The sequence below is a fragment of the Rhinoraja longicauda genome, chromosome 27 (assembly GCF_053455715.1).
Source record: "Rhinoraja longicauda isolate Sanriku21f chromosome 27, sRhiLon1.1, whole genome shotgun sequence".
Lineage (NCBI taxonomy): Eukaryota > Metazoa > Chordata > Chondrichthyes > Rajiformes > Arhynchobatidae > Rhinoraja > Rhinoraja longicauda.
This window is the reverse complement of record NC_135979.1, coordinates 16,708,105-16,728,083: the sequence shown is the minus strand read 5'-3', so window position 1 is coordinate 16,728,083 and position 19,979 is coordinate 16,708,105. Positions and strand designations below refer to the sequence as shown.

Below are 19,979 nucleotides of genomic sequence, written 5' to 3'. Positions count from 1 at the left end.
TGTGGAGAGGATATTTCCACCAGTGGGAGAGTCGAGGACTAGAGGTCATAGCCTCAGAATTAAAGGACATTCCTTTAGGAAGATGAGGAGGAATTTCTTTAGTCAGAGGGTGGTGAATCTGTGGAATCCATTGCCAGATGGCCGTGGAGGCCAAATCAATGGATATTTTTAAGGCAGAGATAGGTAGATTCCTGATTCGTACAGGTGTCAGGGTAATGGGGAGAAGGCAGGAGAATGGGGTTAGGAGGAAGAGATAGATCGGCCATGATTGAATGGCGGAGGGGACTTACTTGATGGGCTGAATGGCCTAATACTGCTCCTAACACTTATGATCTTGCATTACCGTACAGCTGAAAGTCCTACAAGGCTGTTCGTTTCTGCAAAAGGTAGATGTGTTAGTTTGTGCTGAAAACTTTACGAGAAGTAGATTTTTGTACGCTTTACTTACAAATAGATTTCACACACTGAAACGCTTTGTGTTTTATTTATACAGGTTTTCCAAAAAGAGCTTGGGAAGCGCACGGGGAGCGTGCAAATCCTGAAACGGTCGGCCCGAGAACTGATTGAGAACAGCCACGATGATACGACCTGGGTGAAGGTTCAACTGCAGGAGTTGAGCATACGATGGGACATAGTGTGCAAACTCTCCGTCTCTAAACAGACACGGCTTGAGCAGGCACTTAAACAGGTAAAGTTAATTTTTTCATTCCATTTTAACTTAATCTTAGCCAATTTTTTTTAAATCCACCAGTACTTGCTATGGTATCAGGTAAACCAGGATGCATTGTTTCACACAGCACCTATAACTAATAACGTAGGTTATTATCTATAGTGAAAATAATTTCACAGCTGCTGAGAGGTTGAAAGTAAGGTGAACATATTTTGCAAGACAAAACCTGTTGATCTGTCATTCGAAAGATAGACACACTGTACTGGAGTAACTAAGTGGGTCAGACAGCATCTCTGCAGACAAGGGTTGGGTGACGTTTCGGACCGGAACCCTTCTTCAGGTCTGAAGAAAGGTTCAGACCTGAAACGCCACCCATCCTTTTTCTCCAAAAATGCTGCCTGACCTGCTGAGTTGCTGCAGTACTTTGTGTCTTATCTTTGGTGTAAACCAGCATCTGCAGTTCTTTTGTTTCTATGATCTCTCATTCGGTTTGTCAAGCAGAGCCAGGATGCATTATGTTTTCACTCCATTGTTAGCTTTATCTCAAGAAATCATAAGTCAGCTTCCCATTCATTCAGACCTCACCTGTTCTGTACCTCAGTCCCAATTACTACATTTGCTCCATTTCCTTAGACACGCCAAATTAACGAAAATGTTTTGGATCTAAGTCTTGGAAATTTATACTAACCCTGCATTTTATGATAAGTCCATATTCTGCTAACTTTATTAAATGGATCTTGGGATCACCAACATCTCTGAAACCAGTATTTAGCTAATACATTTCACTCCAAGGGTCGGCAGGGAGCACTGATGCAATATCCCCATTGCACTGCTGAAGAGTCTGTTCTCGAACTCGCTGCATCTCTAGCCTAGTAGAATTACAGCCCTAGCATTCATCCATGTTGGAAACCTCTCACAAAAAACAAGACATGTCCAATATGGCCAAATTGCAACCAATCCGTCTATTCTCATTCATTAGTCAGGCACTTCATAATGCTGTCATGTGGCACTTATGAAAATCTCTTTGCCGATGCCCAGTTTTTGGATTTCCAGACCAACAGCTCCAGACCTCTGCATGCCCATGGACAAAACAAGGAAACACTCTCCACAAAAGTGCCAGAAAGACTGTAGCTGTTCCAGGCAATGGCTCGCCCTTGTCATCTAACGGGAAAATAGAGATGGGCAATAAGTGCTGACCTTGCCAGAAATGCACAGACCCTGAGAATAAAGGCATTTAAATAAAAACAAGTGCCCCCTGAATGATCTAGCCCTGATTTTAGGGTTGGGTTTTTCATTCTTATCCATCTAAGCTCAAGGGACCACAAACCAAGTATATGAAAGCTAGCGCCATGGTGGCACAGCGGTAGAGTTGCTACCTTACAGCGCTTGCAGTGCCGGAGACCCGGGTTCGATCCCGACGGAGTTTGTACGTTCTCCCCGTGACCGCGTGGGTTTTCTCCAAGATCTTCGGTTTCTTCCCACACTTCAAAGACGTGCCGGTATGTAGGTCAATTGGCTTGGTTAATATGAAAATTGTCCCTGGTGTGTGTAGGATACTGTTAATATGCGGAGATCGCTGGTCGGCGCAGACCCGGTGGGCCGAAGGGTATGTTTCCGCGCTGTATCTCTAAACTAAACTACCTGTGCATCTGCACGATACCTTGTAGTGCCAAAATTGAACACAGCACATCAGGTTATCTATTACTGCTGTATCTTTTTCCCCTCTACATTCCACTTACTTTTCAGATAAAGCAAATATTTTATTGTACAATAAGATTACATTCTATGCATAACCATGATCTTTAGTGATTTGCATCCAGCTGCTGTGCCAACTATTAAGAAAGAATTTCATTTACTATTTCGATTACCTGTTAAATGAAATTTGGATGAGAAGATGGGCAATATAAATGAGAAATTCCAATCAGACTCATTGCCTTCTCTGTCGCGGTAATCTGCAGTTTTACAGCACCTGCCGTCCACAGCCTGACCACCATTCCAATGTAAAGTGAAGGGGCGATTTAATTGATTTTTGTTTTATTGAATTCGGTCCCAGGCAGAGGAATTCCGCAATGCCGTCCATGTGCTGCTAGAGTGGCTGTCTGAGGCTGAGCAGTCACTTCGATTCCGAGGAGTCCTACCGGATGACGTGGAGGCTCTGCAGTCGTTGATCGATCTACACAAGGTGAGTTGCCCAGCTGAAGGTGATTATTTTAAAACAATCCCTCTGGTCGTCCAAAAAGGGGCACAGCTGGTAGAGCTGCAGCCTCATGGTGCCAGAGACCCGGGTTCAATCCAGACGTCAGGTGCTATCTATGTGGAGTTTATGTATTCTCCCTGTGACTGTGGGCTTCCTCCAGGTGCTCCATTTACCTCCCCCAACCTAAAGATGTGCAGATGCATAGATTAATTGGACTCTGTATATTGCCCCTAGTGTGTGGGCAGTGGATGAGAAAGTGGGATATCATAGAGCTAGTATGAATGAGTGGTCGATGGTCGGTATAGACTTGGTGGGCCAAAGGACCTGTTTCCATGCTGTATTTATAAACTAAACTAAAAAGGCTAAATATCGAAATCATAGAATGACATAAATTGTGAAAAATATGCATTTGACCTTCTGAACTTTTAAAAACACAAACTTAAATTACTTTTAGTGATGTTTTGCTTAAACATCATTTAAAGTTAAAGCATTAAAGGCTATCTATTATTAACAGTATTGAAGGCGGATTGTCTAAATCCGAAGAGTTAAGAAACTACGAGCATGCCATGGAACATTCCTGGAAATTAAATTGTAAAAAGCGTTTTTAAGGCGCGCTGAAAGGAATAACAAACAGTACTAGTGTGTGTGTGTGTGTAAATTTTTAATTAAATAACTGGTTCAATGAGTGCACTGCAAAACTGCAAACTGAAATTCTTAAACAGTGAATTGATTGTGTATTTGAAAAACTTTGACTATATATTTCTTGCATTCGGTACAATAGAATTTAGCTTTAAATCGAGAACCGTACTTTGCGGGCAAAAAGCAGCAAAATGCTGGAGGAACTCAATGGTGCAGGCAGCATCTGTGGAGGAAATGGACAGGTGACCTTTTGGGTCAGGACCATTCTTCGGTCTGAGTTCCTCCAGCACTTTGTTGTTTTATTGCTCAAGATTCCAGCATCTGGAGTTCCTTGTGTCTCCAGCGTACAACGCAAAACTCTTTAAACAGGATTCTGGAAGATAGTTTTTCTTTTGGACCTGTTCAATTGACTAACTTGATGCAAGGTATGTCATTGTGCGAGAGCTTACCATTTTCTTTCTCCATTGTACATTTCTTCTTTTAAAAGTGTTGTGTTGCTAATTAATATTTCAGGAATTTATGAAGAAAGTGGAGGAGAAGCGTGTCGATGTAAATAAGGCAGCTGGCATGGGAGAGGCCATATTGGCAGTGTGCCACCCAGACTGTGTCACCACCGTCAAACACTGGATCACCATCATCCGAGCCCGCTTTGAAGAGGTAAGTGAGAGCACTGCTGCAGTTCGGAGCATTCAAAAGACGTTCTATCGCACATAATGTGATTCAAGTCATTTCTTTTGAACAAGTCCATTTTAAATGTCATTTATGGGGCAAAGAATCATTTCTATTACGTTGTGACAAAATGCCATTGAACCAGAATATTTTTCTATTTTTCCCTGCCTAATTGAGTGGTGTAGTCGCCCTGAGGGCACTGAATACCCTAATTGAGCTTGTATTTCCTTGTTCACTGATTGTTTGCATTGAGCATCGTATCATTTCCTCGCTTCCCTGACTTTCACTTTCAATGGTTATCCATTTTATGAGAAATCGCCTCGTAGTTGTGTTAGAAAGTATTCATTGGATAGCACAAAATAATTAATAAGCTGCCATGTCCTTTTATACTGTGCAGCTGACATCATCAGTGGGAGCAGGCTGCACTTTGAGAGGTCAAAGGGGTCCCAATTACCTTAAAAAGTTGTGCATCTGTTCAGTATACAGGCACCCCAGGTTTTACACGAGCTTGATTGAAAACATTTATAGAATAACGTGCTTGTCTAATTACTTCCGAAGTATAATTTATCGTAAGGTCATGTGATAGGAGCAGAAGTAGGCCATTTGGCCCATTAAGTCGACTCCGCCATTCAATCATGACTGATCTATCTCTCCCTCCTAACCCCATTTTCCTGCCTTCTCCCCATAGCCCCTGACACCCGTACTAATCAAGAATCTATCTATCTCAGCCTTAAAAATATCCATTGACTTGGCCTCCACGGCTTCAGTGACAAAAAATTCTATGGGCTTCTATTTTCGGACTAACGTGCTCAGATTTATAACTGGCACCGTAAGGCAGCACAGTCGTGTGTGATGCCCAGCATGTGTTTTATTTACTTTTTGATTTACAAGCTGCTTTTCAAGCATGTCACCCACGTAAAACCTAAGGTTCCTGTATATTTAAAACAGGGTTGCGACTAATTATGATCATTTATATAAATGTATGCCAGTCATTGGTTAGTATCAGGAAAAACGCAATCCAGACCCATTTTACAGTGGAGTGCTCTCTGGAGGGAGGGCAGCTCAGTGTGTAATTTTAGCTCATTCCTTTGCTGCTTCATCCTTTAGATGGCAGACAGTTGCAGGAGTGGTCTAGAGATGGAGTGGAACTGGGCGTTTTATTCCCTTCTCTATTGAATCAGTGTATGGTGAAGATCCACTCCTCTGGCTGGGCCTGGATCAATTACAATCTACAGAGAGAAGGAACTGGAAGTTTACAAACCCTTGCCAAGGGTTGCTCTCATTTTGCTGGATCCAATGTACGGTGGGCATGGGTTGTACGGATTGTACAGACACAGGGGTTACGTTCTTGAAAAGCAGCGCATATCTCAAAAATGTGCAAGTTAAACATATACGTGACAACGCTGCCAGGTGTAAATGTGAGCGTGCCATTTCAAAATTACGAGCCCATGAACAAGGCTTTGGTATTGAATGAACAAGCAGGTTATTCCAAAAATGTATGAATTAAAATGCTTTAAACACGAGATCCCAGTAATACACTGAGGACCATCTATGAGAACAGCCCTGTTGTGTTTTTAATAACTGATTGTATTCAGCAGTCTAATGTCTTCATCCAATTCCTGAGATATCTGGATTAGGGAAAAGCATTTGCTCTTTCTCCTCAATGTGTTTCATGCCTTTTGAAAGGCAGAAATAAAGCTTGAACTTCTGAAATGGAATTTTACTTCATAGATGTGATTGCAGTACTTATTTAAATACTGTACTTAGTATTCTTGCCCCAGTGCATGTTTTTAATGAAGATCTAGTCCAGAAATTCAGACTTGTAGAATCTTTTACAATACGTTGATCTCTTCAAATTCAGTTTTCTGCATGTATTATAAATGGCCAAATCAAATAAAGAAACTGCCTGTCATTTTACATCTAGGTGTTGACGTGGGCAAAGCAACACCAACAGCGGTTGGCAACTGCACTGTCTGAGCTGGTTACCAATGCCAAATTGTTGGAAGAATTATTGACATGGCTACAGTGGGCTGAAACTACACTAATGCAAAGGGATCAGGACTCCATGCCAAAGGACATTGAACAAGTCAAAACTAGCATCACAGAGCATCAGGTACACACTACTTATGTCCTCGACCAAAGAACGTACATTGTCATGATTGTTTCTTAAACTTTATATAGTAAAGCAATTTCCTTGTCTAGTTTTTAGTTTAGTTTATTGTCACGTGTATCGAGGTACAGTGAAAAGCTTTTTTGTTGTGAGCAATCCAGTCAGCGGGAAAACTATACATGACTACAATCAAGCCTCCCACAGTGTACAGATACAGGATAAAGGGAATGATGTTTAGTGCTGGATAAAGTCCAGAAAAGTCCGATTAAACATAGTCCAAGCGTCTCCAATGAGGTAGATGGTAGGTTATTCCCAATAAATTTCCCATCCCTCCAGTTTGTGATGAAATTAAACCAACCATTTGTCAAATTTCAAACGAGCAAGGGCTTTCTGGCCTCCTGATTTCTCATCTTATTCATGGGGAACCACCTCAGGCCCAAATCATGGCCTTGAGTGGATCTTTCTGTCCATCTTGCTTCTGTCCCATTGAGCCACTGGCCCCAGCCGTACACTTACTGACATTTCCTGACAATAAACACGACAGCCTCAGCCCCACAACAGGAGTGCCCATGATACCATCTAGCAGGGCCACAATGTGCCCAGGAGCAGCATTGTGGAAATCAGATCTTATGCCTCCGCTGCTGACACCAGGGAATGAAGGTCTATATGGGGGCCCTTTCCAATCTTCGAACTCCCTCCGCACCACTTCATGATAGAAGTCAAAGTCTTCTGCCTGTGTCTAAGGCCAGGTTGCATCTCTCTCACTTTGTGCATTTGCTTTTCCCCACCACACAAAATTCTCAGACCATCTTGTCTTATTCTCTGTCCCCATGTCCCCATGTTCCTCAGGCTTTCATGGAAGAAATGACGAGGAAGCAGCCAGATGTGGATAAAGTTACAAAAACATACAAGCGGAAAACAGTGGAACCTTCACATGTGCGAGGAAGTAAGTCTCTTTCATTCAACAGACGAAAATGGTGCAGATTAATCATGGAAGAATTCTCCAACACTATGATTAAGGATTTGGTCATTGCTTACAAAATGATTAGGTGCCATGTCTGATGTACGATTACTGAGTGTAGCATGATATCTACAGTATGGTCATAATGAGGATACTACTTTATTCATCCACTGAGTAAGAGCATGGACTGCAGGACCAATGTTTTGTGCTCTTCATTGCCAGCTCTTGGGTTAGCACCTTGAATTGCAGCAGTCTTTATGCTTTAGTTTCAAGATACAGCGTGGGAACAGGCCCTTCTGCCCACTGACTCCATGCCGACCAACGATCACGCATACTGTTCTATTCTACACGCCAGGGACAATTTACATAAGCCAATGAACCTACAAACCTGCACGTCTTTGGAATGTGGGAGGATACCAGAGCACCCGGAGAAAACCCACATGGTCACCGGGAGAAAGTACAAACTCCGTACAGACAGCACCCGTGGTCAGGATCAAACCCGGATCTATGGTGTTGTAAGGCAGCAACTCTACCACTGTACCACTACGCCACCCTGATGCTGATGGCACTTGGGCAGTGCTGTTCGTTAAGGAGCTACAACAGTTTAATCCAACAATTTTGAAGGAGCAGTTGCTTGTGCCTTGAAACATAGAAAAATAGATGCAGGAGTAGGCCATTTTGGCTTTCGAGCCTGCACTGCCATGCAATATGATCATGGTTGATCATCTAAAATCAGTACCCTGTTCCTGCTTTTTCCCCATATCCCTTGATTCCTTTAGCCCTAAGAGCTAAATCTAACTCCCTCTTGAAAATATCCAGTGAATTGGCCTCCACTGCGTTCTGTGGCAGAGAATTCCACAGATTCACAGCTCTCTGGGTGAAAAAGTTTTCAGCATCTCAGTCCTAAATGGCCTACCCCTTATTCTTGAACTGTGACCCCTGGTTCTGGGGTCCCCCAACATCGGGAACATTTTTCCTTTCGCCTGTCCAATCCTTTAAGAATGTTATATGTTTCTATAAGATCTCCTCTCATCCTTCTAAATTCCAGTGAATACAAGCCCAGTTGACCCATTCTGTCATCATATGTCAGTCCCACCACCCTGGGAATTAACCTGGTGAGCCTACGCTGCACTCCCTTTTCATTTCCTTTGCTGATTACGAAAAGGCTTTGAAAAGTGGTGGTGACCCATGCTTCACAGGTTACCCAGCCTCTGACCATCCATTGTATACATGGTATTTATGGAGTTGCTCCAGGCAATTTTCTTGGTAATGACAATCGCAGGGTGTTGCCGAGTGACTCAGGACTCATTATTCTCAACGAGGTGAGTAGCAGGTCAGTGCAGTAGCTAGAATCTTAATTTGGAGATGGTAAATGACCCACACTTGAGTGATGTATGTGGATGTTGCTATTTTTGGGGTATAATCTCCAAACTCCAAACTCCAATCTCCAAACAGAACTTTGGACCCCTCGTCATTGTAAATATAACAGAACATTCTAGATGGACACAAAATGCTGAGTAACTCAGCGGGACAGACAGCATCTCCGGATAGAAGGAATGGGAGACGTTTCAGTTGTGAAAACAAGACATCAAAAGGGACGAAGGTCAAGGAATATGTAGAATAGATCATTATTAGCTAGGGAGAGGTAACAACAAAGCATACGAAGATAACATTTAAATCAGGAGGCCAGTTAGACTGGTCGGAGAACTAGGATGGGGGAGGGATGGAGAGAGAGGGAAAGCGAGGGTTACTTGAAGTTAGAGAAGTCAATGTTCATATCGCAGGGTTGTCAGCTGCCCAACGAAATATGAGGTGCTGTTCCTCCAATTTGCGTTAGGCCTCACTCTGACAGTGGAGGTCAGAAAGGTCAGTATGGGAATGGAAGGGGGAGTTAAATTGTTTAGCAACCAGGAGATCATGTAGATTTAGGCGGGCTGAGCTCTTCAGATTCATTAAGTAGTCATTGTTGTTCATGAAACTTTTTTTTCCATTAACATCATCTACATTGGTCCATATTTTGATTCAAACAAAGTTGTTTTTTGCAATGCCATTTTCTTTTGTTCCTAAAAGTAATAAGACCACAAATTAATTTGAACCTTCTTGCATTTTAATTGTGCATTGATGATCTTTTTCTGTGTTTTGTAGGGAAAAATCTAAATCAAATGACTAATCCACCTGCACCCATGGCTATGCCAACACAGACTGAAGCAAAGAATCCTCAGATTAATCTGCTCTCTGGCAGATGGCAGCAGGTCTGGTTACTGGCGTTAGAGAGACAGCGCAAACTACACGACTGTCTGGACCGACTGGAGGAAGTGAGACTGGAACTTATGAAACCTTGTTGTATTGAGTTACATACAGATCCACAGCCTCTCACAGCATAGGCATAGCTCTGTGGCCAATCATCCTGTATTAACTCTTTAAAGAGTTTGTTTAAAGATACAGCATGAAAACAGGCCCTTCAGCTCAATGAGTCCACATCAACCCATCGTTCACCCTTTCACACTAGTTCTATGTTGTCCCGCTTTCTCTCTGCCCCTTGCACGTGAGCAGTAATTTACGGAGGTCAATTAACCTACAAATCCACACGTCTTTGGGATATGGGAGGAAACTGGAGTACCCGGAGGAAACCCACACGGCCACAGGGATAAGGTGCAAAGTCCACACAAATAATTACTAATAATTATTTAGTCCCTCTCCCTTTTCTTTCCCATTAATCTAGATTTCCTTTTTCAAATATAATGTCAGGTTATAAAGTTATGTAGCACAGAAATAGGCTATCTTGTCACCTTACCAGCCATTTAGAGTCATTGAGCTAAAAAGCATGGAAACATGCCTTCAGCCCACATTGTCCCTGCCAGTCAAGTTGCCATACTAGGACAGTCCCATTTGGCCCATAGCCCTCTGAACTCTTCCTATCCATCATATATGTGTTCATATGTCTTTTAAAAGTTTAATTGTATGCGCCACGGTAGCTTCTTCTGGCAGCTCATTCCAAATATGGACCATGCTCTGAAAAAGTTACCCCGGAGATCTTTCTTGGATTTCTCCCCTCTCACCTTAAGCCTGTGCCCTCTAGTTGTTCAATCCATTACCCTGGGAAAAGGACTGTGAACATTCACAGTACCCATTCCCTTCATGATCTTGGATGTGTCAATAAGGTCACATATTAGCCTCAGCCTCCTACATGCCAAAGGAAAAAGACTCAGCCTATCCAATCCCTTCCTATAAGTCAAGCCCACAAGCCCAGGTAATATCCTGGTGAATCTCTTCTGCACCCTTTCTAACTTAATAATATTCACCCTGTAGCTGGATGATCAGAACTGCACTCAGTGCTCCAAGCATGGTCTCACCAATGACGTACAGATGCATCATGATGTCCCAATCTTTGTACTCTATAGCTTTCTTGATGAAGGCAGGTGTGCCAAATGCCTTCTTCACCACACTGTCACCTCGCCCGACACTTTCAGGGAACCATCCACCTGTAATCCCAGATCTCTCTGTACTGCCCCATTCTCCAGGGCTTTACAATTTGTTGTGCAAGTCCTGCCCAGGTTTGACATACCACAGTGCGATGTTTCCCATTGGTTGGTTTCAAAGCATTTGGCATTCCTTAATGCCCAAGATGAGGCCTAGACCATGATTTATATGGATTATTTTCTTTTGCATTTTATGCCATTATTTATAAAGCTGAGTAACTCACAACCTTTATTTTAGGTTTTGATTGAATCTTATTATTTAAAAATGGGTTCTAATTCGGCAGTGAATTACATTTTCAGTTTTTGAATAAAACTTTCCTTTCAATTTCAGCTGAAAGAATTTGCCAACTTTGACTTTGATGTGTGGCGGAAAAAATACATGCGATGGATGAACCACAAGAAGTCCCGAGTGATGGACTTCTTCCGGCGCATTGATAAGGACCAGGATGGAAAGATCACGCGGCAGGAGTTTATTGATGGAATCCTGTCTTCAAGTAATTGAAATAATTTCTGGAGTTTATTAAATTTTTAAGTATCTATATTGACTAAAATATGCCTTAATTTTTGCATAAGTTGGATCAAATGATATAATTATTTTACAAGTTCTCAAGTTTAATTGAATTGATTGATTGAACAGGCATGGAAACAGGCCCTTCAGCTCACCGAGTCCACGCGGACCACTGATCATCCGTTCACATGAGTGAATAAGGGTTGGCATGGACTCGGTGAGCTGAAGGGCCTGTTTCCATGTTATACCTCTAAATTAAACTATCGTACTTTTGCATGCACACCCTACACATTAGCAGCAATCTTACAAGACCACTTAACCTACAAACCTTCGCGATGTGGGAGGAAACTGGAGCATCTGGAGGAAACCCATGTGGTTGCATAATTCAAAAATTGCAGTATCAGGACTGTACAGAGTGGTGACCTTGCTTGCTTTGGCTTACTGTAGTAAAGTGCTGTTCACTCACAATGGTGCACGTTGTAAATCTTGGTAAGTGGGACACAGGATGACAGCTGAGTGATATGGGGCAGCAAAGCATATCCAATGAGTTTTCTCCCCACAGCACCTCTTTCCACTCACCATCACCCATCCTAATAAACACCATCTCTGTATCAGTGGACATGAGATGCACAAAAGGACACAAAGTGTTGGAGTAACTCAGCAGATCAGGCAGCCTCTCTGGAGATCACTGATAAGTGACGTTTCAGATCGAGACCGGACTGATTAATGCACAGTTTTCTATCACAAGTTTCTGCAAATAGAATCGTTGATTACTCAGAGAATTATCAGAGATTCTGAGAAAAGCAACCATTATTGTTGTTTACACTGCATCACCGGTTTTTTTTTAAAGGTCATATCTGTCAGCACTAGAACATTCCATCACACTCTCAGGGGCAAAAACAGTATCTCTAAAGAATAGACTTTGCCTCTGCACTAAATTTGTTATCAAGTTATATCACCACATTGTGAAAATAATGGTGGAAATTATATTTAATATTGTCTGACCTTGTGTACTTTGTTGCTTCACATTTCAGAATTCCCCACCAGTAAACTGGAAATGACTGCTGTAGCTGACATCTTTGATGGAGATGGAGATGGTTACATTGATTATTACGAATTTGTGGCTGCACTTCATCCGAATAAAGATGCCTACCGGCCTGTTACTGACGCTGACAAAATTGAGGATGAGGTCCAGAGTTCACTGATTTTACTTGAATGTAGTTGTTGTTCAAATCCTATATTTAGGTTAGGTAATATAATATAAATCAATATAAATATCTCAAATTGGAAAAGTCATCCATTAGACAGAAGTTCTCCAGTGTTGCTTTAGGAAGTTCAGAGGAACAGAAATTATCCACAAGTGACTAAAGGCTGAAAAATATCAACCTACGTCATCAAGTCATGGAGTCATACAGTGTGGAAACAGTCCCTTCGGCCCAACTTGCCCACACTGACCAACATGTCTCATTTACACTAGTCCCACTTGCCTGCGTTTGGCCCATATCTTTCTAAACCTGCCCTATCCATGTATTTGTCTAATTGCTTTTTAAACGTTGCGATAGTCCCTGCCTCAACTACCTCCTCTGGCAGCTGGTTCCATACACCCACCACCTTTTGCGTGAATTACGATGAATTTGCATGGTATTTTAACATGGTTCAACTTAATCAAATCCAAATCCCACAATCATGTTCCACCCCTCCTCTCCCCCATCCTAACTTCTCCCCAAACCGACGAGTCCAAAATGAACTGAGCAAGTTACAGGAAACTATGGTATCTGAGCTACCTGCATGTGCTGAAACTGCCTTCCATGCTTTACTCTTGTATCATTATAGTTCTTGTAAATATGAGCCAAGCTCAAAAAATTGTATTTGTCCCTTTCGAGAAATTGGACATTGCCACAGAGCACTTGTGTCCTGCCGATGTTTAAATAGCACCATTTTTATTTTGTAGGTAATATCTTTTGAAATTTTTTTGGTTTCTAATTTTAAAAGTCTCTTCTTTACAGGTGACCAGACAGGTGGCACAGTGTAAATGTGCAAAGCGATTTCAGGTGGAGCAGATTGGAGAAAACAAGTACAGAGTAAGTACATATCTTTAAGTATTTCACAAATAGTTTATCACATTTTAGAAAGGATATTCATAAAACAATTGAAATCATGATCTATTAGAGTTAAGTTTTTTTTTAGCATGATTCATTTGAAGGAAATGATGTGTGTGCTGGATTTCAGTACTTTGATTTTAACTGGGCCGTTTGTACTGGGGCAAGCAGGATGCCTAGGGTTGAGATGCAACACGGAACCATGCCCTTCGGCCCGCCAGGTCTGCACCAACCAACGAGCCCATGCATTAACATTATACAACACACATTAGGGACAATTTACACATACACCGAACCAATTAACCTACATGCCTGTACATCTTTGGAGTGTGGGAGGTAACCGAAGATCTCAGAGAAAACCCACGCGGTCACGGGGAGAACATACAAACTCCATACAGACAGCACCCGTAGTTGGGTCTCCAGCGCTGTAAGGCAGCAACTCTACCACTGTGCCACTGTGGCGCCCCAAGTAAATGTGTTCTAACCCGGAAAAAAATAGTTATCAGTGAATCTTCTGTGGTTTTGAAATGTCTGAGTAAATATTTAAACTCCATTTGAAACTTTCAATATTAGTTTTGACCACTGTATATTTTGATTTAGCAGCGCATAGAAAACTGAAGTTTCCCCTCCCTTCCCCCAAACAGGATTTAGAAATATTTGTTTTAAATGAAACTATTGTTGAGTGGGTTAATCAATCCGAGTTGTAAGATGGAATATTTTGTGAAAACGTTATCTCATTGATAGAGGAGCTGACAGAAAAATTGTAATTTCTGATGTGACATCTGAGCTGACTGTTGCTGGATCTCTGACAGACAAAACTGGTGTCTTTATTTTTGCCTGGGAATGTTTTCATAATGCATTCATTGTAATCATCAAAAAAGATAAGGTCGGTCTGAGAGTTATGGTCTTAAATCGGGGGAGTGCAGATTTCAACAGACAAGTGTGAGGTAATGCATTTTGGGACATAGTAAAGAAGGTTTGCTTGCCTTCATAGGCTAAGGCATTGAGGATAAGAGTTGAAATGTGATGCTGCAGCTGTACAAAATATTGGTCAGGCTGCACTTGAAGCATAGTGAATAATTGAAGTCCTGACAAGAAGGATTTGGTACTATAAGCAAGTGGGCAGAAGAGATTCACCATGATATCGCTAGGAATGGAGGGTTGTAGCCACGAGAAGAGATTGAATAAACTAAGTTTATCCTGAGGTTGAGGAACAACGTTACAGATTGTCGGAGCCATTTACGCTTAATTTAGTTACTGTCATTGTATTATGGCTATGTTTAATATTTCTAGTTTCTGTCTTTTTTGCATGCTTGTGGGTGTGATTTGATACATAATGGGGAGTGTCCACATGGGAGGAGTGTAGCGACAGAGATTGTGGGTCAGTTTAGTCTCGGAGGAGGGAGAGAATACAGTTTTTTACCACACTCACGACTGCCACACTCGCGCCAGCTATACTCACAAGGACCACACGGTAACGACTACATGATTTTTACTGTATTGTTTGAAGAAGAAACAGTTGATAAGTACGAAAAGTTATGAATTACTCTTTTGATTTGTGCTACTTTAACAAAGACCAATTAATCAATAAACAGCGTTTGGAAGATTCGTTTTTGTTATCTCAGAGTGCGGTGTGTGCTTAAGTTATACCTCCATTCCATCCCCGAGCAGTAATGGCTCTCGAAGTTGGACTTTGAGAAGGTATAGAAACTGCCATTACACAGATGTTTATATAATTATGAGGGGCATGGTTCGGGTAGATAGCCAGAGTAGTTTTCCTACAATGATGGAGTCTAAAACCATAGATGAGGAATGTAAACGAGGCATGTTTTACTTTCTGGTGGGTATATAAAATGAGCTGCCAGAGGAAGTGTTAGAGGCAGATACAATTACAATATTTAAAAAGCATTTGGACGAGTACATGGATAGGAAAGGAGTAACGGGATATGGGCGTATTGAGGGCAAATGGGCCAAGACAGATATCAGGGTCAGCATGGACAAGTTGGGTGGAGGGTTCGTTTCAATCATGTACAACTCTATAATTGCTGATTTAACATATGGAATGATTATTCCCTGGCTGTAAGTGTCTGTGCCAATAGGCTACAATAAATCATCACCTAAATTATTGTTCAGATGTTTGTTAATATCATCCAGGTAGCTTGACAATGTCAGCCTTCAAGCACAGTGAAACAATTGCACCAATTCAGAGAAGGAATAGGCCACTCTGCCCCTCAAATCTGCTCTAGCATTAAAGAAGATTGCTGCTGATGTAATTGTAATCCTAACTCAGTTTTCCCAACAACCTCTGATAGTCTTATCAAGCGTGCATCTGCTTCTGCCCAAATTATTCAAAGGCAGCAGGTAATTCTACTTTACCGTGACTGTTGCAATCCAAGAAATCTCGCATTGAAGAAAACTGCATAATAAAAACAAATGGAAAAATTGGGGGTTGGGGCTGGAGAGGTTCGGGCTCACAATGATATATGCCTTTTTAATAGCCATTAGTTTATTTTTATAACTCCACGCTAAAAATACAAATGGTTGCATGTTCCATTGTGTAATTGAGTATCATTGCACAAGTCCAACATTGGACTGAAAAAACCCTTTGATGCAGTAATTTTATTAATGCCTTTATGTCTCAATTTTCTTCATCTATTTTGCTTTTGTGCCATTGCAGTTATTGTATTCCATGTGACATGTTGTTAAATGGTGTACGCTGTATACTGAGTGCAGAAATCTCAGTTGTCCTGTGAATGTGAAAATTGCTTTACCTGCAAGCATTTTGGAATTAAGAATTGTTAATTGTTGTATATTTAATTCCCTTATGAGGCTGCAGGGTATCTATTACTGTACTTACCCTCATTAGTGAGAGTGGAAAGAACACACCCATCACTTAATGCAATGCAAAAACGTTCCCAAAGTTGTAGCTGGCTATAATCTAAGTTTCACCCTTGTAGAAATAAGTGATGTCTTTCACATTGATGGTCCCAAATAGCTCTATGGTGTTCCATAAGGTGTATTTGAGATTACAAAGTGGTTTTAGATTCAGTAATGAAGAAAACTAAAAGGAATATGGGATTTTCTGTGGGCAGAAAAATAAAATAACTTTTAGAATAAGTTTATTCCAAAACTGAGTGAACTTGATTGGCCAAATGGCCTAATTCTGCTCCTATGTTTAGCTTAGTTAAAGATGCAACGGGGAAACAGGCCCCTCGCCCATGGAGTCCACGTCGATCAGCGATTGCCCATTGTCTATGTCATTCCACTTTCCCATCTACTTCCTACACAATTGGGGTCAATTTACAGAATCCAATTAACCTACAATCCTGCGCATGTTTGGAATGAGGTCAGGATTGAACCTGGGCCTCTGGCGTTGTGAGGAAACAGATCTGCCATTTCGCTGCTGCGCCGCCTATGTCTTATGGTCTTAAAACCATTTCACACCAAAGATTTCTTACTCAAAACAAATTAATCCAATTCCTTTATGAAATATGCAACCAAGACATTCCAGAGAGAGTAAATTGCTTTGGTTAAATTCATAGTTCAGAGATGAAATTGAGAAAAGCATGAATACTTTATTTTGTATTATTATAAAATGGATAAATTCTGTAGTATATGTTATTCACTACATTAGAATCCTACTTGTGAATGTGCTAACTGTGTGTCTCAATGTTTTTTTTTCTTTTTCTTCTCAATCTTTTGCTGCAAATAGTTCTTCCTTGGAAACCAGGTACTGTGCACTCCGTGTGCTAAGAATTATATGAAGTGTGTAGTGTGAATGCTCACTTTAATCTGCATGTAAATAGTTCTTGCTATTTTCCAGAGCACTGAGAAAAAAAATCTGTTAACCATTTCTAACATGTATTGGCAGAGAGTTTAAAAAAATATGACCTATGAAATAATGATTAAGGAAGAAATTCAACATGCAAGCATATCCAGCAAATAATTTATTTTGCACTGGAAAATTGTTTACTGACCACAATATTAAATTGTATCTTTGTTCTACGCCACATCTAATAAAAAAGACTAGAAGTTATATGAATATAGCATTAGATGAAAGCTTAAACTCCTTTTCTGTCAAAATATTTGCTAATATTTTATCCCACTTAGTATTTAGGAACCAAATTATATTCTCCATATAAACATCTACTTTAAGCAGCATCGGTATTTAGGGAGCAATAAATTGGTAAAGTTAAACTGTTTAATGCTGAACATTTCAGATAGTTGAAATAATTTCCCGATTCTCTCTTAATTTGAATCTACAGGAGACCCCATGTATAAACCACACAGTGGTTGATCCACTGTGAAAATGCTGACACACAAAAGCAGTTTACTCTGTAAGCGTGACATTTTGATAGCAGATTAAGCAGGAAGCAGATGAGTACATCAAATTACTAGATTCATTTTATAAAATTCTTTTGGATTCAATATACTGGACCTTCACTTATGTAAAACAAACTCTATCACACAGTGTTGTATAGAGTTTGTAGTTTTGAGGGGCAGCACCTTTCAGGCATATACAGTTAACCATCGCACAAGTGTATCGGGTCTTGTCAAATGTTGCACTTGTCCCAGCTAAATCACTGTTCAGCATTTTTAATTTGCATTGAATCATTAATTGAAGTGTTGAAGAATGTTGATGTTTAAAAAAAGTGTAATATTGCAAAAGACTCAGTCTGACGAAGGGTCTCGACCCAAAACGTCACCCATTCCTTCTCTCCAGAGATGCTGCCTGACCCACTGAGTTACTCCAGCATTTTGTGTCTACCTCAGAAATTATATTTAACTGCACCAACTCCCCAAGATGTTGCTAAAGATAATAATGAGACATCATTTGCTTGCAGAGTTGTGTGGAGGCTATAGACTGTTCCAGAACACTGTTGCACCTCACTATTAAAAAGATGAAAAACCCTACCAAATTGTTTTCACATTTATGAATCGTGCAACAAATGCATTGGCTTGATTCAGCTAAAATTAGGATGTTCCATATTGAAGTACACAACACGAAAATCATGTACATAATTTATAATTCCAAGATTGTAGGAATGGTAAACTAGCAGTTTCAATATGGATGAGTTTGGTGGCATGCCTATATGCTAAAAAAGATTCCCCGCTATTTACCAATGTGCATGTCCTTTTCTATGTTATGCATGCATTGGAGTGTTAGCTCCAAATTAAGATTATCAGTCAACCAACTCTATCCCCTCCTCCCCCACACCATTATAATTTAGACTTGTATCTAATGATTTATATTTTATGTCATTATATTGAACAGTACTCGGTGCACTGTTCCTAAGCAATACTAGGGATAAACTAATATTTCTCTACTTTGGAGTGTTTTGAAAACTGTCCATAGGAAATAACTTGCAATTAATATAATTGTTCTACCTCTAATCATCACGTGTGACTGTGCTGTGAGTTTCACATTCAGCTAAATGATTGTCAGACGTGTACTATCAAGGAAATCCCATTCTGTGTGAATATTTAGGCCAAAACATTTTTAAAATGATTACTTGAATACTTTCATTCCTTTGAAGGCTTCCAGCACATTAGTCTTATTAGGAGTAAGTCAATTTCATTTATGTTAATGATAGAAGAAATGTGTGCAGAAATTGATTATTCTCCCTGATTTTTCTGTTATTATATGGGCTTTTTAATCAAATGGCTACTCAGAAGTCCTGCAGCTATCATGTTTTCTTTAGTACTTGGAGTTGCCCTATTATTTATAGTTTAAACATGAATAATTTATTTTTAAACAAAATAGTTTGCCATTTGTCCATGGCTCTCCTTCATACAACAATATGCTGGAGCAGCAATAATTCTAAACCTATCAGGTTGTACCTCCAAGGAACACCAAGGGCGCAAATACACCATTTTATTTTTGTGGTAGAAAGTTTGATTGAAGTTCCTTTGATTCATAAAAGATAAATTATATTATAACATGTGGCAGCACTAATATAAACTTGGCAGTTTGCTTAAGGTAAATCATGGCACACTTGATAGACACAACCCTATTTGTAGATAAGTGACAACAAAGTAGTTTAACACAGGCTAGATTTGCCCTTGGAAGGTCAATGTGTATCCTGTTTTCATTACTTGCCCCCCACTGTTGTAGTGTGAAATGATCACTTCGACAGGTCAGAAATAGTCATACAGTCAATACAGTTGCCATTTGTGCCCATGTAATAAAATCTGATATTTTGGGCTTTTTCCACAACCACAAATGTACAATTATTCCTTGTGATTCAAATTTAAATTTAGGCTGCATTGAATGTAGCAAGTGAAACTCACATTTTTGAAATGTTTTCAGATCTCTAGAGTGATAAATATGCATGACACTATGGGTGACAACTTATCAATTCTGAAATACGGTCTCTTGCATGATAAATTAATGAAATGAGTTAAACCAGCATTGTGTATTTACACTGTATCAAAAAATTGACATAATTGTACAATTAACAGTAAACTCACTATGCACAGATCATAGTGAAGAGAACCTTTTACAAATCTCATGTTTCTGTATCGTGAGCATGTGAATTTTGCAGGTTTTTGGATTCTAGATATTATGAAGCAAACTATTCTGTTAAAATATGAAATACTTTCATCATGGTAGCAGTTGCTGGTTTAGATCATTTCCATTCAGTAGG

General features: G+C 40.4%; 1 protein-coding gene across 11 annotated transcripts in view; it reads left to right on the top strand.

Annotated features, from left to right (window-relative positions):
* The window catches only part of macf1a (microtubule actin crosslinking factor 1a), a 419,348-nt gene that overhangs the window by 382,518 nt on the left and 16,851 nt on the right, over positions 1-19,979 (top strand). For 5 of the 11 annotated variants that reach the window (XM_078423293.1, XM_078423294.1, XM_078423297.1 and 2 more), the window contains 10 exons: positions 494-688; positions 2,724-2,852; positions 4,020-4,163; positions 6,100-6,288; positions 7,135-7,231; positions 9,392-9,561; positions 11,057-11,219; positions 12,268-12,422; positions 13,240-13,314; positions 17,045-17,062. In XM_078423293.1, coding sequence (XP_078279419.1) covers positions 494-688; positions 2,724-2,852; positions 4,020-4,163; positions 6,100-6,288; positions 7,135-7,231; positions 9,392-9,561; positions 11,057-11,219; positions 12,268-12,422; positions 13,240-13,314; positions 17,045-17,062 — 1,335 coding nt within the window. Of the gene's footprint in view, positions 1-493; positions 689-2,723; positions 2,853-4,019; positions 4,164-6,099; positions 6,289-7,134; positions 7,232-9,391; positions 9,562-11,056; positions 11,220-12,267; positions 12,423-13,239; positions 13,315-17,044; positions 17,063-18,869; positions 18,897-19,979 lie in introns of all 11 variants that reach the window. The other 6 variants (XM_078423295.1, XM_078423296.1, XM_078423298.1 and 3 more) reach the window with 2 other exon arrangements.